Source organism: Lutjanus erythropterus, chromosome 14 (genome assembly GCF_056507025.1).
Source record: "Lutjanus erythropterus isolate fLutEry1 chromosome 14, fLutEry1.hap2, whole genome shotgun sequence".
Classification (NCBI taxonomy): domain Eukaryota; kingdom Metazoa; phylum Chordata; class Actinopteri; order Lutjaniformes; family Lutjanidae; genus Lutjanus; species Lutjanus erythropterus.
Genome location: NC_139330.1, coordinates 7,772,055 through 7,789,735, shown reverse-complemented (window position 1 = coordinate 7,789,735; position 17,681 = coordinate 7,772,055). Strand labels below are relative to the sequence as shown.

Genomic DNA, 17,681 nt, shown 5'->3' with positions numbered 1-17,681 from the left:
AGGATGTAAAAGATGTTAGAAGACGAAAATGACGTAAAAGATGAAACAAGATGGAAGTGATGTCAAAGATGTATGAAGACAAAAATGACGCAACAAGATGAGAATGACGTAAAAGACGTTACCAGATGAAAACGATGTGAAAGATATAACAAGGCAAAACGACATAAATGATGTAAAAGATTGAACAAGACAAAAATTGTGCAACAAGAAAGATGTTACAAGATGAGAACGACGTAAAAGATGGAACGATGAAAATGACATAAAAGATGTGTACAAGACGTAACAAGAAGAGAACAATGTAAAAAGACAAAAATGTTAAATTGTTATCAATTAAATATTCTACTCCTCCTTTTGCTGGAGACCCAAAACAAACCCACTCATGTACCCCCTGTTGGTCCCCGGTACCCAGCTTGAAATCGATCAAAACAGATGTTGAATATACCTCCTGGGGCTGCGTGACATGGACAAAATAAAACATCACTTTTTTGATATTTATCAAATACCTCAATAATGTGGGAAAATTGTGGGGATGGCTACTGATGCTTTTACACAATTTGAGATTTTTGACACATGATCATCAATAATGTGGATTTAATGAGTGGGTAAAGGCAAATGATGAAGCAGCCAGAACAGTCTGGTTTAAAAAAAATCTGTAATGCAGCCTTTAAAACCAGGAAAAGACAACATTAATGTCACACATGTCAATATCTAGTCTCATACTGATATACTGCCCTGCCCTAACACCTCCTATACCTCACATGTATATGATCATAAACAGTGTTTGGTCCTTGATCTGTCCTTGAACTAACAAAACATGTCACTGTCTCAACGCACTTTGATTTTATCCTTTCAGCCAGTCAATAAAGTCTTGAATGTCAATTAACTGATGTATGTGCCTGCTCTATTGTTGTTCTTTGAGCCCTGTAAGCCTATGAAAGACATCTGGGGGAATTTAAAATAGTCTGCAGCATTGATTTCTCCCTCTTTCTGCTGTTATCTGCACTTTCAGCCAGACAATTGATTCGATGTGATTTTGTTTCCCTCGGTATAGAATGTAAAAGGAAATCAATACTTGCTTCAAAATCTATGGTTTTTAGACTGTTTATTTGATATTGCCTGAGGAAACATTTTGCCATTGAGTCATTCAACAGATTGTTATTCAGTTGCTCTTTTGATAAACATATCACTATATGAATTTACATTACAGTGTACAAATAACATTGAATATGTGCTTCATTTGTCCCAATACATGTTTTATGTTTGAATTTCTGTACAATAAGAGTATGGCTGTGTTTCTGTGGCTGAATATTTTGATGTAGTCCTTGAGCAAAAATCAAATTTAGACCCACAGTCCTCTGACTCACTCTTGGAAGCAAAACAAAAAGGCAATTAAATTACCAACACAAGCCAAGTTATTTATTCATTTTTACAAGATGAGCTGAAGAGGACAAACAGGCTTGTTTAATTTCACTGCTTGTTGTGGCGTTGTATCCCACTCCTCTCTGACATAACAATGGATTAGATGTAATGAAGAGGAAACAGTTGGGAGACGCTAACAGATTGCTGCTGGGGTCAGGGTGCTTCCCCCCGGCTTCATCCTCAAACTTTGCCGTAATCCAAAAATGGCGGGCAAGGAAAACCGATCACAAAAACAACCCCGCTCCCCTTCGTTCAACAGAATTATTTTATCCCGGAGATTATTTGCTCAAGGATTTGCTGGGTCTCTGCCAAGTTAGTTGAACAAGTAGTGCTGAGGGGAGATTTTGTCCATGCTAATCCACCACCACATTATACAAGCGTCTAATGAAACTATGTGGGGGCTGCACAACAGGAAGCACTGTTATTTTGTAGCATCAAGCAGAAAGAAAACCTGAAGGCATGTTTGTTAAACCTTGAGCAAATCCTGCAGCTCGTACATCGGGAAACAGGGCACTATTTGCGGCTATTAATGCAACATTTAGATAAAATGGATGTAAAATCCTTTTTTTTTTCACTTCCATGACTGATTTCTGTTCCAAGGTGTTCTATAAAATAAGAAAATCACACCTCCTCATCAGGATAATGTGAACATCTGCACCACAGATGGGGGGAAGGATGAGGTTATGAATCTTCTGGAGGAGGTTGTCATGACAACCGCATCCTCAAAAGGCTATGCCATCATGCCGAAACAATATAGGGAACCCGATGCAAGCTATACTGGGTTATTAGGTCACGTCAAAGCCACAATGCTCAGAAAAGCGTAATTAACTGGGTCATTGCTACATCTGGCAGGAAATCAAATGTAAAAAGGAGAGGTAATTTTAATGTAATTTGATGAGCTAAAGGGAGGAGGGGGGCAGGTGTGTTCAAATACACAATGAGGACTAAAAGGCTAGACAGGAGCTGCTTTTTTTCCCAAATCGCTTTAGCTGGAGAAACCTCAAAAGAGCTGTGGATATCATACATCCCAGTGCATCATCAGTGAAGCAGTGCCTCAAATGCCTAAGGGGAAATAATCATAAATAAACATGGAATAGCATCTGAGAGCTTTTTTTATACATCAGTGCCTCTTACACAGATATAAAACAGAAAAAGAGTGTATTTTAATAATGTTTGCCTGTAAGAAGTCTGAAAACCATTAAATATCCCAAAGAAAATGGAATCTCACTCTGTTCAAGATGTAAATATGTATGATTGGTCAATATATCAACAGATCTCTTCATATATGTATATACAATATAATGTTAAGGCACCTGTGTTGTAAATAACAATGTAAAGCAAAGTCAAAATCATTTCCCTGCACTTAAATGGTAAAAAATCCTCTGAAAATATAGGAATATCTTAAATATATTAAGCATTAAAGCCACTCATGTCTCTCACATCAAAAGCAAAAGAAAAGTGTTATAATCTGATTATAGTTAGAAAGTAAAAGTGATAATTCACAGTATGAAAAAGCCATAGTAAAAATCTGAAGGAAATAGTGTATAAACAACTTTGTGTTTTTTTTTGTTTGTTTTTGTTTTTACAGAGCCACTCTTCTTGTAGTTTGCATATTAGGACCAGTCTTCAAATGAAAGTGTGGATTTAAGACAGACAGGTTGTGAAACATTTCATCACAGCATCCCTGTAAGAAAAAAACAAACAGAGAAAATGCATCATAAACAAAGAAATAAAGAAAAGAAATTGTGTCCAGGAAAAAAATAAATAACATGGAGGCAAAATTCAGTCATGCGTACAAAATTAAAAGCGACAAAAAAAGCACTGCCACCCTTTGTTACGGCGATTTGGGTGGGGCTCGTCATGAATAAGTGAGTGTGTTTTGGCGGGGAAGCACCACTCGCTCAGAGTGATGGGGGCTCCCTCTTCTCCAGGTACTCTGCCTGCGTTGAGGGATGATGCAATACGAGCGATCACCATGGTTACCACAGATCGTTTTTTTTATTTTTTTTACCCCTCACACCGTTTGCTCTTGCCATCCGTGTGTTGCTATGCAGACTTCGCCTGCAGCCACACGGTCAAATTTTTGGTGGAGGAGGTGTGAAACCCCGTCAAGGTTAAAAGGAGAAGGGGGGATCATGAGCAGCCTGAGAGGGAGGAGGGAAAAGGGAGGAGGAGGGGAGGTCGGCGGACAGACAGGAGGAGACTTGCTCCTTCAAATGCTCTGGTTCCTCCCTCTGATATATCAACAAAAACACCAGAATCCTCATGTTAAGCTTGAGGTTTGTGTTTTCACCCATTCATGAGAACTGAGATAAATAATTATGTTAAAGCCAAATTATTTGGTGACATTTTTATTTTATATATATATATATATATATATACATATATGTGTGCGTGTATATAGATATATATGTATATATGTATATAACAGGTGTAAAAATGCACTATTATAATCATCTTTGTTTTTTACTTGAGCAGCATTCCTGCCTTTTTTAAATCAGGAAGTGAGACAGGGGTCCTTGGGGTGTAGCTAACCCTTTTAATGCCTGATTGAATCATGATTTTGTGAACATCTGACAGAGTTGATGTAAATCTGCAACAACTGACACAGGGACAACATTTTAATTACAAAATGGATTTAAAGATGATTATCATAGGACATTTTTATACCTTTGTCACTAGTAGGTATTGTTAATTTTAGATTTTGATGATTGATGATTTAACACATTTTTTTTAACTGTTTGAAGATGTGAATTCTCCTACTCTGAGACACAAAGAGCAAGTTCAGAAATTAAAAAAAAAAAAATAAAGCAAACCAAAACATTTCATATATGACATATATTTTATATATTATATAAATCCTTTAAGGATAATTATTCACCAAAACATCGGAATAGAACGCTGGTATTAATATTTTTATAGTTTTTTTTTTTTTTTTTTTTTTTGGTATTTGTCCCAATTCTCAAAAATGGGTGTTTATACATTTGCTTAAGGCTTGGTGCTATTTTTGCTTCTCCAAAAACTTCATGAATAAATGATCAGGCTCAGAGACTTTTCCCCATTTCTGATCATTAAATATCAGAGCAACAGCAGCCCTGAAGCACTGTGGGAAGTGCACATGCAGCAGGTTTTAGTAGCCCGCTCTGCCGGTGTTGAGAGGTTATAAATAGGAAACATGGCAAAATACATTAAAGGATCAAGTCCACTGGCCATGTGGTGTTGTACACGGCCAGGTATCACGGTTTGTCCGACCGCAGACAGGAAAGAGACAAGACTGCAATCTAATGCTTTTTAATGTGTCACTAAGACGGATAGAGGTCTGTGAACAAAATATGCTGCTGCTCCGTGACAACATGGCAAACAATAGAGCTAAATGATCAAATCTAAATTAAATGAAAAATGGATTAAGGTAAGAAGCTTAAGAACAGAGGAGGAAAATAATGTGTTGACAAAAAAATATATAACAATAAAGGAGCGACAAATAAATAAGTGATCATAAGGATTTCTTAGACTAGCAGTCAAATTAGCATTTCTCCATAGGAATTTGGTTTTTGGTGGGGTGGCACGGGAAAAGGTCTTTGTCTCAGTGTTGCATTGTTGTTGGCGTTTGTGTTGGGGGAGGGGAAACTCGGGGTGGCTATAGGACGTCTCTCAGCTGTCAGGACGGATTACAGGGTCGCCCAAATACACAAGGCACTTAGTGGGGGGGCTGCACGGGGGCTGTGGACCTCTCGCCAAATGAGACATAACCCTGCTTACAGCTGGACTGACAAAACAACATCACACCTCAGGCTTGGCTTAGAGAAAGCACTGAGGCGGTTCAACATATGGGACAATTTGAGAAGTGAACATCTGAGTTCAGGGAGGATTTTCTTCTATTTAAAAATCTGTGCTCTGGTTTCAAGGCTATAAGGCTCTATATTGTGCTAGGGGTGCAAGTAATAGTTTTATTATTGATTAATCTGCAGCTAATTTGATCATTTCATAGTTTAGTCTACAAAATGTCAAAAAAAAAAGTGAAAAATGCTTATCACAAACGTCTTCAAACTGCTTCATTTGTCCAACCAACAGTCCTAAAGCCAAGGATTCATTTACTACATCACATATCAATCACAACATTAAAAACAAGGAAAAATGGAAATAGCAAACAAATAAATAAAAAAATAATAAATTTGTTGTGAACAGTGTTAATGATCTGTATGAAGTTTGCTTTTCCTTTTTTCCTTTCCCTTTTTACATTTTTCTTTTAGGAGTTTCTGTTTTTCTTCTATAGTAAAATAAGCCATGACCTAAACATGTGCAAAATAAAAAAAAATAAGATAATTAACCATATAACATCACTGTACAAACTGTTATAGGCCCAATATCATGATGTTTGATATATTACATCCCTATTTACTATAAATGACGACTAAAAGAAGCAAATCCTTACATTTTAGAAGGTAGAACCAGCAAATGCTTGATACTTTTGCTTGGAAGACAACTGGAACGATTAATCGATTTTCAAAATAGTTGGCAACTAATTTTCTTTCAATCAATTAATCATTGCAGCTTTAGATTAGGCATTATCTACAAGGACGACTAGATGAGTCTAGATCTAATTAAAATTTTGCATTGTGCTTTAACCCTTTAGCCAGAAGCTTAACATAAGCTCATCACCAGCTACACTGGGGGAGAAATGTTTTGGTAAATCTGGCTGAAAGAGCATTATTCCAAGAAATCATTTCATTTAGATATTATGGATAAAGCCAAATAACGTCACACGGCGAAAGCACAGAGGAGTGTGGAACAACAAGCTGCCATTTGTTTGACACAGAGTGCCTGCACTAGTCATGGGGGGGGATTACAGCCATATGGCGGAGGCAAACAGTGTTTAGAGGTAAATGAAAACATGTTTTCATTGAAGGGTCACTCGTAGTATTCCTTCCAGTTTGTTGTGTGTGGCAGGACAGCAGGCATTTGTAGACAGGGCATTATCAAAATGTAAATGGTAGCTGAAAATGTATTTAAGGTCTCAGAAGTGGCTCAAGTGAAAGGCGCGCTCTTATAGATAGACTAAAATTTAAGAAGTGTGCAAACAAACAAAACATAGAGGACAGATGCAAAACAATTTAAAGTGAATATAGACGAAATGTAATCATAGAATCATGTTGTCTTACCTGGCGAATGGAATGTAAGAGATGCTATACCTGAAACAGAAAAACACAATAAAATAAGGATATGGAGAAAATGACTGGTTCTGTCACCAAATACATTTAAATAAATACTAACATATTATAAGATAATACACACTGATTCTCTAATTCAGTGACACAGTATACATCCACTGAGTCAAACAGATTAATCATTTATCAAAATAGTTCATGATTAATCGATTAATCATTGCAGCTCAAGCAAATATATCTGCTATTGCTGGTTGCTGGGCTGAAGTTGGCTACCTGGAATATTTTAACACATTGCCCAACCCTACTATGAGACTGAACAAGTCATATTAAACAAAAGTACAATAAAGATAATTTAAAAAATACATAACCATTAGCATTTATCTCAAATTATGTAACAAATGTAATGGATTTAATTTCTCAAGCTCTTTGAATATATATATTTTTAAAGCTTTACCATTACATAGACAGCTCAATAATTTACAAGACATTGTGAACTAACAGTTTCCTTTAACCTGATATATTTAGTACCACTGGAAATCTGAAGATTTTAAGTTCCAGAGTGTTTTAATGATCTATGTCTGCACAGCATGGGTTTGATGTCTGAGAGATTAACAGCACAAAAAACACCACAAGAAGGACAGAACTCAAAGTAGATTTGGGATTTAATAGCGGCATAATGGCTTTCTGATAAGTAACACACCAAAATGTAAAATGCTCCATGAAGTAGTAATCATTGGACTCTCATGTTGCTCTGCAAGCGGATTAACCAAACGTGATTGTGAGTGAATTGGATACACTGTAATCTTTGCACTAATGACTCTGGACAGATTGGTCACCAAACACCAAGTACAACAAAACATGATACCCTGTACTGAAGTGATTACAGCTCGAGTTTAGTTTAAAAAAAGAAAAAAAAAGCCTCTGATCCAATATCTAAAGTATTTAAAATATGTGAGGAATTTGGTACAGTGGTTGAATGATTAACTGAAACCAAAGTCTGAGCGTGGCCACCTTATTTTATCTTACTTGACCACCAGTTAGCAGGAAACCCTCATGCTGTACACATTTCTAAAGTGAAGTGTCTGAATGTCTAAACTACAGCCCCAAAGAGAAGGCAAAGATTTGCACAAACTTTTCAATCTATATTCAACTGAACAGAACAGTGAAAGACAAGATATTTAATGTTCAAACTGTTTAATTTTGTTTTTTGTAAATATATGCTGCAACATGTTCCAAACATCACCGGCCACCGATCACAGGTCAGTCCGGTACCTGAACTCTTTTACTATGAAGTCACGCTGTTTGAACACGTGCACTATGTGTCTTGGTGTCGTCTTGCTGAAATAAGCACGGACGTCCTTGAAAAAGCTCTGAGACGAGTTCGGGTCCAGAAAAGTCGTCAGCGTTTCTGGATGCTGTTGATAATTGGCTTTCTTTTTTCTGAGTCTTTTGAGGATGCTCCTTTAACTCCCAATCATGATACTGTCACCTGTTACCAATTAATCGGTTTACCTGTGAATCGTTCCAAACAGCATTTAAGCATTTGACAACTTTCTCAGTATTTTGTTGTCCCTGTCCCAAAGTCAGAATGAGTGTATATTTACAACAATAAAACTTATTAGTTTGAGTATTAAATGTCTTTTCTTGACACTGTATTCAATTGAATTCACATATTAGCAACTCATTGCATTCTGTTTTCATTTAGCTTTTGTACAACATGACAATTTTTTTGGAACTGGGCTTGTAGATAAGTAAGCAGTAAGTTAACTATTAGCGCTGTTTTGTTATTAAACTTCCCACTGCCTGCGGTGCTCTGTACTGACTCAGTGTTAGTCTGTGGTGCTTCAGTGTCATATGGTCACTTCACATAAGTCAGCCTGAGGACCGGACTTTACCCTCCTCTGTGTGTGTGTGTGTGTGTGTGTGTGTGTGTGGGAGAGCACCAACGTCTTATTACAGAACCACCTTCACACAGACGTCTGAGTGAGTGCCTGCGTGGGAGTGCACTATGCCCCCCAGTCTGTTAAAAATGAGCTCGAGATGTGTGACTTGTGGTTGCCGTGGTGATGCCTCTGAGAACGCAGGCCGAGCGGAAGTGAATGTACTACATGTAGGTGCAAAAATGTAGCTACGAGGCCGACACAGCCGTGCTCAGCGACGCACTCATGTTGTCCGTTCCCTTCGTCCTGAGTTGCTGAGGGGGGGGTTTGGGTTTCCATGTACATTCACATACTGAGAGTCTTTTGTTGCTCCTGTGCAAATATGTTCAAATTAATGAACATACAAGTGCTGACATGCCCATACACATCACTCACAGGCCTTAGCCTATTAGTCACTGCAATGTTGGAACTTAACCCCACTGACCTTATTACCATATGTGCTCTTTTCTCTATCAGCAAGTCTGAGTTATCTGTAGGCTTCAAAGAGCCACATTTAAGACATTTATGAAATTAAAATAACTAGGGTTTGCCTTTGTCTGAACAAGAGTCCAAAACACAAATATGTTCCACACATTATTTGGCACTTTAAACGTGTAATATGTACAAGGATAGGCGCCAATATTCTTAAGCACTGGCCACATGAGACACCAAGCCCCTAAATTTGGTGACAAATGAAAATGTATTTAAAAATAATACCAAAAAAAGGCCATTTAACACAACACAGTGTTTCTCAATTGCGACACTTGCATTGTCCACTTTTCCAATAATTGGTGATGTGGTGTTTCTTGAAGCCACTGTTTCTGACAATTTTGGTTTTTTTTCAACTGGACACAGCTTATTAAAGCTTTCAAACAGCAGCAGAAACAGGGAATTATGACGGGACAAACACTATTAATAAAGCAGAGGGAATAACAAAAAAACATTTGGATAAAGCAAAAGTCTTATCTAAACCTTATAAATTAAAAATATTAAGGTCTTTATTTAACATGCTTTTTTTATAATCATATCAAACTAATGAAGGACTCTGGGGTGCCCTGTGCTCTCCTTGGAGTCACCTGTAGTTTAAGTCGTAGTAATGACCCACGAGACAGCTGGCAAAGACTTTGTCTTGTGTGTAAACAACACAGGTGGAAATACCCGTTTGACTCTAGGTAGAGCCACACTGATCCTGGCACCACCTCTTCCTCTACAAGCTTAAAATACACTGACCTAGCACGGTGACTGGTAACCTACCTACCAGACTTTTACAACATGACTGACTCAACATGCAGACGTCAGTGACTGCTCGAGGAAACTAGGGCAAATCAATCTGTTCATATTCTTCATGTGCATCTCACTGACATGATGTGATGCTTATGTGGTATGACATATTCTCTTTATAGTCTGAGTTATAAAAGCTTGAACTGTTCAGAATGGATAGATAAGATGTTCTGAAATACTGGAAAACTTCAGGTATAGTGTGGTTGAACGTGTAGTGTGAGAACGATTGCTCAAGTTTAACCATTTATAGATTCAGCGGTGCACGTGCCAACAGCAGTAAGTCAGCTTAAAGCATCAACAGCGAGATTAACTCAACTCACGGACATTAAATGAAAGCCAAAGCAGCTGGAGCCAAGTCCTCCATCATGGACAGACGGCTGTGTAGGTGTGAGTGATGAGTAAATTAATTGCCAACTGTACTACAGTGGAGAAGATGGCTGAGACGCTCAGGCCACACACTTACCATGTCATTGCCAAAAACTGCAGGATACAGAAGAGGAGGGCCAGCCCCTTTGCGTGCCACTGTAAAATAAATCAAAGCCGGAATCAGAAACACTTTATCAACCCCCAGCATAAATTGTGTCACATTACAGCTGCAGTCATTCTAGATAAAAGCATAGAGAAATTAAAGCAAATAGAGAACTAAGAAGCATGTAAACATATGTACATTATATTACATGACATGACAATGGTAAAGAAAAATAAGAAATATAGAAAATACGTACTAATATGTGCATCTCACTGCTACTTCTTTACATCCCTTCATAAAATATACTTTTATCAGAGGGCCTTTCCTGATTTTATATGCATTTTAGTTGTTTTTATTTCTTAAAATGCTTTCATATTCCTGTTCTTACCTTGTACACTGTATTGGGTTTTATTCATTTCATTGTTTTATCTGTTTTCTTTTAAAACCTGATGCTTTTACGACCTGTCGGGTTTATTTTGCTGAACTTATGAAGCACTCGGTAATGACAATTTCAACAAGTTCTCTATAAATAAAGATTATTATTATTATAACAACAATGGAAAAATGTTGAGATGGGATTGATAAATGAGTGAAATATAAATGCATGAATAGTATGAATAAAATAAAATAAGACTATTAGTTCAGATGTAAAATTATGTATCTACTTACCCAAAATGCTGCACAAAGTGTTAAGACGAGGCAGAGCTGGTGAAAAAAGAAAGTAATAGTTATCCTCTTGTTTGCTTGCAGAATGACTATCTGCTATCTGAGATGTGATTTCTTTCAGAATTTCAGAGAAAGTTTTAAATTCTTTTCAAAAAGGCCACAGAAAACATCACAAATTGATAAGATAAATTACTTTATCTTAACAATCCTTTAATATCACAAGATGAGGAGTACCAGATCTTTAACTGAACCTTGACCTTACAGACATTTAACACCCTGGTGACTGAAAGTGGCTGAATTTAATGTCCAATGTAAAGCTAAAAGACACAGTATTTACCAGCATAACGATGGTGGCTATCAGTCTTGTTGGTTCGAACATGCGTTTCAGCTGTTTTAGTGGTCCCATTAGGAAGCAGGTGCTTTAAAAGAACAAAACAGAAACAGATGAGTTACACTTTTTTAAACACCAGTAGAACAGTACATTGACCTGCTGCTTAAAATGTTAATCCAGGAAATTATTGTGATTGTGTTTTGTCTTTATATCAGGTGCTAAGCATTCGTTACTGTGGTGTATTTCCATTGCTCTGTCCTGTTAAACAGTAGAACCATGTAGGGATGGGTATCGAGAACCCGTAACCAGGACAGAATGCTCCAAAATAGTTGTCAGTTAATTAAATAGTTGACATCCAATCAATTAATTCTTGCAGCTCCTGTGGATTTCATAATAATCAGCATGTGTGTCTACACATACACACACACACAAACAAATCTCCACTGAGAGACAATTTACACTACATGTTGCAATTATTAGCTGGTAAATATTTCATGCCCGACACAGTGATGACACATTTAAAACCTCCTACATGATGCATGCGTGACGTCAGTAAATGCAACAAGACAAAGGCTTTCCCTGCTGACGAGGCACGCAGCTCCAGGCTCAGCGGAGCTGAGTGGGTAGAGGGAGTTTGTGTAGCGTCACATCTGTTAGATGAGACACGAGAGGAGTGTGCGTTGACGCAGGCTCTTCTTCTACTAGTCTACTGAGAGGGATGGAGGCTTTTTTACTACCGCTCAACATGACAGAGACACTAATGATGTCCACGCACGCTGCTACTGTCGATTAGAAGGATGACAGCATGTTGATGCTCTTACTGATACGAAACTAATCCTGTATTGTTTAATTTCCAGAGAATCTGTCTATTAAAGCATGAATGTGTTCAGCTAAAGTTGGGCTTAAAAATAGATTCTTTCTCTTGTCAAAAAACAAAAATCAAGAAAAGAAATCCTTTACAGGCCTGCTGTGGTTAAAAAAAAAAAAAAAAAAAAAAAGGGCTGCAACTCCCAATTATTTTCATTATCGATTAATCTGTCAATCATTTTTGTGATTAATCGATTAGTTATTTGGTCTAATAAATGTCAGAAAATCTAATTAGAAAAAAATATTAAAAAATAATCTAATACTAAGTTAATCGTTGCAGCTCTAACTAAAATTGAACACTTTTATTGCTTGTGTAAAGGGGGGAATATTTTTGACAGAAAAAACAATGTATGTTAATTGTTTTGTTATTTTAACACGTCATAATGATGCAAGGCTCAACAATCAGGACTGCTCACTTGACAAGTGCAAGTAAATCTGGCAACTCACTTGCAACCACTAATAAAGAATTAAACTATTAAAACATATTGTTAATTGATTAATTTAGCACAACATGCTCTTTTCAGCCTCTGACTTCTCACTTTTCTTTCTTTATTATTATATTAAACAGAATAACTTTGGGTTTTAGACAGACAAAACAAGACATTTAAATACATCACCTTAGACTTTGTAAAACTGGAATGGATATTTTTCATCTTTTTCTGAATTTTTATAGACGTTGCAGCACTAGGTCAAACATAACAATTGACTTTAGTTTTTGTCGTCTCTGTGTAATCTTCTTGCAGTCAAAGTCACCTTAGGATAAAAATTGTTTTAAGATCTCTAGAATATGACACTCTCTTGGTGTGGATCGGTAACTTGGGCTATGAAAGCAGAAGGTGACCCAGTTTTTGACGCATCTAGACCTTCTGGCCATATGATACCTGAAATAGACACTGCCCTGTCTGGAAAAAACACACCCCTCATCAATGGTTCACTGTCTGTCAAAGAAGTCAAAGACATCATGATTATGTTCAGACCTTGGATTATTGAGATTAAATAATCCATGTTGTTGTAACATCCAATATGCCGCTGATATCTACTGAAGATGAAATTCTAATCTTACTTAACCATTACATTAAGATATTCTGAGCCATAAACAATACGGATACGCAAGCATCTCTGTCAGTGTAGCAGCATTATTAGAGAACACAGCTAGATTCTACAAATACATTTTGAACTGATGTCACACTAAGGCTGACTGACTGATGTTAGACTTAAAACTTAATTTTCTGTGCTTAGCTAAATATGATTTTGTGTATATTAGAATAATGTACCAAGAAAGATTGGATATCGCCTGTGTGAGCGCAGTGTAATGACAGATTTGTAAGTCGCTGAGAAGGAATTTCTCTTTTATGCACCTACTACACAGAGGGGAGACATCATTTAGTCAAAATACTCCCACAGAAAATAGATTAGCAAATAACAAAATGAAAGCAAACACCAACATTTGGTCTACAGGCAAAAAGTAAATCAAACAGTTAGGAGGCAGCTAATATGTTCCCACCAACCAGTCTAATAATTCCTGATCATTTCCTTCTGACTTTCATCTGATAAACAACTAAGATGCAGAATTAATCAACATATTAGGAATTCATTAACAATAGCAGCATCAAAAACATTTTTGTACACTATAATCTTTTCACATCTTCATTACTGCACATCCTGCTGGCCTCAGGCCAGTAAAAAAAATCATTGAGATTCTTTTTAAACAAGCCTTTTAAAGTTTTTGACAGGAAATCATTAAATTACCATCATTGTGACATTCTGACCAAATATAATGTTTTAAGTTTTGAAAATCTCATTTTGTTTCCAGAAGCACAATTGTATTTATGATAATTTATTCTGCTTGTCTTGGACACACGCAGTAACTGCTACTGTTTAAAATATTTGGAGATTTGTCTGTATTATTGCTCTGTGTGATAGAGACCATGTAAAGTAAAAATATTTAGTTATACTAAATATTTTTAGATTCTGTTGATCGTTCTGTGTGAACCTGACCAGGGGCAGAGGATGGAAAATAGACAAAACTGACATAAATCGTCTCTTCTCATTGGAGATGGATGTTTCTGTAGATGTCCCCTTTTTAATAAAGACTAAATGCAACATTAGAATGCTTGTTATGTTGCATAACAGTATGCAATCTTTATTCGCAGGTAAGCCTCCCTAACTATTTTTTCTTAAATGTGTAGTGATCAACAGTCTCTTCTTCCCAAACATAGTTGCAGCTGCAGGTTAGTATCTCATTCATCTTTTAATGAAGCTGATTTAAGGTTTACTAAGTACATTGTGTTTGCAAAAGTAGTTTTCTGTTCATTTAAATAATAGGAAACTAACGATGTGTAATTATACTAATGTTAACCTGACTGTAGTCTGAAGCAGAACCATGAGACATCAGTGCTTCTCATCAGTAAGCCAAAAAGAAAACTTTGGAGAAATGTGAAACGGTGCCAAGAATGACTAAGAGAGTAGCAGTCATCAAGGCAAAATGATTTCCGAGTATATGAGCCTGATGCATCACCATTTGTTATATTCCTGGCAGTGCACCACACTTTGAGAAAAAATATATCAAGACAATTCTCTGTCTTGCCAAATTGATGCAGACTGAGGAGTCTTACCTGGCAAGAGCTGCGATGTTCCCTAGTGTGTAGAAGACGGCAAAAAGCTTGATTCCAGATGGAAGGAACAGCAGTGCTGAACCCTGGTAAAACAGCAACAAAGTTTCTGTCAGCTACACAGAATCAGTCAGCACACTTGGATTTAAGTGTAAAGGACTACAGAAAATAATCGTACCAAGTAGTTAAATGCAACCTTGGTTTAAATAACACTAAAGGCTTACAACTTAAGCTATGTTTTTATGGAAAAAAAATAATAAAACAAACAAGCAAAACAAGTAATTTTGTGGGCTGACTATGTTTTAGTGAAACATAATGGGCTCCCCCTAGTGCCAAAATACCACAAGGCAGTCTGATCACTGCCTGGATGGAGGGGTGACATTTAGACAACACACTTAAGAATAAAGCTTGCACAACCTTCTTCATTACAGCTTGCAGTAAAGACAAAAAGAACATTTTACTAATTTATTGTAATTTATTGGGGACCATAAGAACATTCAAATAACCAAAAGCTAATAACTGCATCTCATAAAAACTCTAGACATTACTTGTTGCTACAGAAAAACAAGTACAGGGCACTGCTGTGTCCCCGGGGTAAAAGGTAAGCATTTTAAAATGTATGAATGGAAAAGACTCCTTATGTGTTGTTGTTGACAACTGTGCAGAGATCTCTTGACTCTGTGAATTTCACCACCCAGGCCTACACTTGGAGGCTGTGTTGGGCCTTTGTCAGTGTGAATTATCACTATGCAATGGCTTCAAAGTGTGCTGCCTGTGATAACACTTCCTGGCAGTTTAACTGCAAACTACAAACTGAAAGTTTCAACTCTTTCTTGACAATAAGCAACCTTTATGTGTTAATGAAGTATAAGTGACATCTCACTTTAATCTGCAGTTGCAAGAGAACCTAACAATCCAAACAGATAATATCTTAATATAGCTGACCATGACTGAACACAACTGTGCTTTTGTAAGCATTCACATGCATGTGTGCACATACATTCATGCACTCACTCACATCATTATTTATTTTATTTTTGCTTTTCCATCCTATGATTGCTTGTTTACTTACTTTTGGGGATTAAAAGACTTTTGTATTTGCTTATGATGCCCACTGAGGTGAGAATCCACCAATAAGTAATAATAAAATAAAATAGAGATTACAAACCAAACACAGAACAAGAACTTGGACCATCACTAACAGTATTAACAGTGTTATTTACGCTCTGTATTCTCTTCTCTCTTTATGTCAGTACAAACAGCATAAAAGCTGCCTGTTCAACATAAAAGGGCAAAGACACTCACCAATATTGAACACAGGATGCCTGAAGCAAAGCATATGACGAACCATTTCACCCTGGTGCTGTAGCTGAGAGAGGTGGCATCAAGGACCTGGTGAGAACAATGGGAGGATGTCACAAGACAAACTTAACGACCAGCAGAAAGAGCCACGGGCTTCCTACTGATGATTTTACCATGTTGGCTGGAACTAAGCAAGTAACACCCAGCTCCAATTGTATTATCTCCAACACAAACACACAGCACATGACTAAGTTAAAGGCACAGGACATTACTCAATACATTGAACTGATACAAAGATAAGTGCACATAAAACCAAACTGTCAAGTACAGGATATGCAAAGAAACCTACAGCTGTAAACATGGCAGAGTCAGCTGTGCCAGAGTGAAAATTAAACTTTATAACAAGTTGAAAAAGTACGGTCACAAAATATAAAAACACAACTGTTCCAAGTCAGCACCTTACCTCATTTTCTCCTTAACGTGAACGCGTGTAAAAAGCATAAATAAACAAACAAATGAAATTAATTCAATGCCGACAGATTAATATGAACGCTCTTAAATCTGGGCTTAAACACAGCGCATAAAAACATGACAATAAATGTTATGTTAGCTAACGTCTATGGACGGCTACAAAGCTAACGTTAGCCCAGCGCAAACTGTCACTTTCATTGACAGCTAGTTAACTAGCTAAACTAACGATAACTCAAATAAAATAAAATCACAGAAACTTTAATAGCATGTGTCTGAACAATAACGTAGAGTCACAGACTGGAAGCGAAAGTAGCACGGCGCCGTTTTTTGATAACATTTCATCCATTTACACAACGTTAGCATTAGCATTAGCAGCGCACCGTCATAAATACAGTTGTTAGCTAACTTGACGTTACCTGTGCAGTGAGACCCAACTCTTCATTTTCCTCTTGGCCGCTTAACACACGACGAAGCTTGTCCATCGCTAGAAGCTAGCTGGGAGAAGTTCGGGGAAAAAAGTGAATTTCTATATTTCTAACTGGAAATCCTCTGTTTATGTCAACAAGTTTTGATCGTTGTAGTTGCAAGTTTGACTTCCTGACTTCCTGCAGGAAGGAAACTAAAACACACGGGACATGACGTCAGTAATGGGCACGCTGCGGTCCAGATTTTGCGTTTTTATGTATTTGTTTGTTTGTTTGTTTGTTCTTATTTTTCTATTTAATTTGGACGAGGTTTTCAGTTTGTTTTTTTATTATGTATTTATGTGATTTTTAATTACTTCATTAGGTTGATATTTAATACTAAAAAAGAAGAAGTGAACTTTACTGAAGTTCTTTAGTTCTTGAAGTTACTGAGTTCTGTTGAAGCTTATGGGAAATGTCAATCATGCTATTTGGAGACCAACAGTAAATGAACAAATACAGAGTCAGGTTTATATTTTCATTTTTAGGAGATTTTTTTTCATTAAAGTTCATACAATATGTCTATTTTCACTGAACTGGCACCAAGCAGAGCACATTATGTTCTACAGTGATGTAACGTCCCTTCCCTCTTTTTAATTCTCCTTTCCTGTTGCTGCCTTTCAGTGCCGTCGGAAATTACAAAATTACTTGCGTAGCATCAAAACTGCACTGTTTGACCAAACTGACAAAGAAGTGATCAACGGTGGGAGGAGTT

The 17,681-nt window shown here is 36.9% G+C and overlaps 1 protein-coding gene across 1 annotated transcript; it reads right to left on the bottom strand.

Annotated features, from left to right (window-relative positions):
* Nucleotides 1-1,085: 1,085 nt before the first annotated feature.
* Nucleotides 1,086-17,128, bottom strand: sft2d1 (SFT2 domain containing 1). Its single transcript, XM_084735653.1, has 8 exons — nt 16,919-17,128; nt 16,035-16,121; nt 14,733-14,815; nt 11,257-11,338; nt 10,923-10,958; nt 10,248-10,306; nt 6,579-6,608; nt 1,086-3,103 (listed from the first exon to the last, which is right to left on the bottom strand). The coding sequence occupies exons 1-8, from the start codon at nt 16,982-16,984 to the stop codon at nt 3,064-3,066; spliced, it is 483 nt and encodes a 160-aa protein (XP_084591779.1). The 5' UTR covers nt 16,985-17,128; the 3' UTR covers nt 1,086-3,063.
* Nucleotides 17,129-17,681: the final 553 nt, after the last annotated feature.

Excerpts from the sequence above, each read along its gene's own strand:
- sft2d1 (XM_084735653.1), bottom strand. The coding sequence starts at position 16,984 with ATGGACAAGCTTCGTCGTGTGTTAAGCGGCCAAGAGGAAAATGAAGAG. Across the intron at positions 16,122-16,918 it reads AGTTGGGTCTCACTGCACAG|GTCCTTGATGCCACCTCTCT; the intron begins GTAACGTCAAGT and ends TGTTCTCACCAG. Across the intron at positions 3,104-6,578 it reads TCTTACATTCCATTCGCCAG|GGATGCTGTGATGAAATGTT; the intron begins GTAAGACAACAT and ends TTTTTCTTACAG.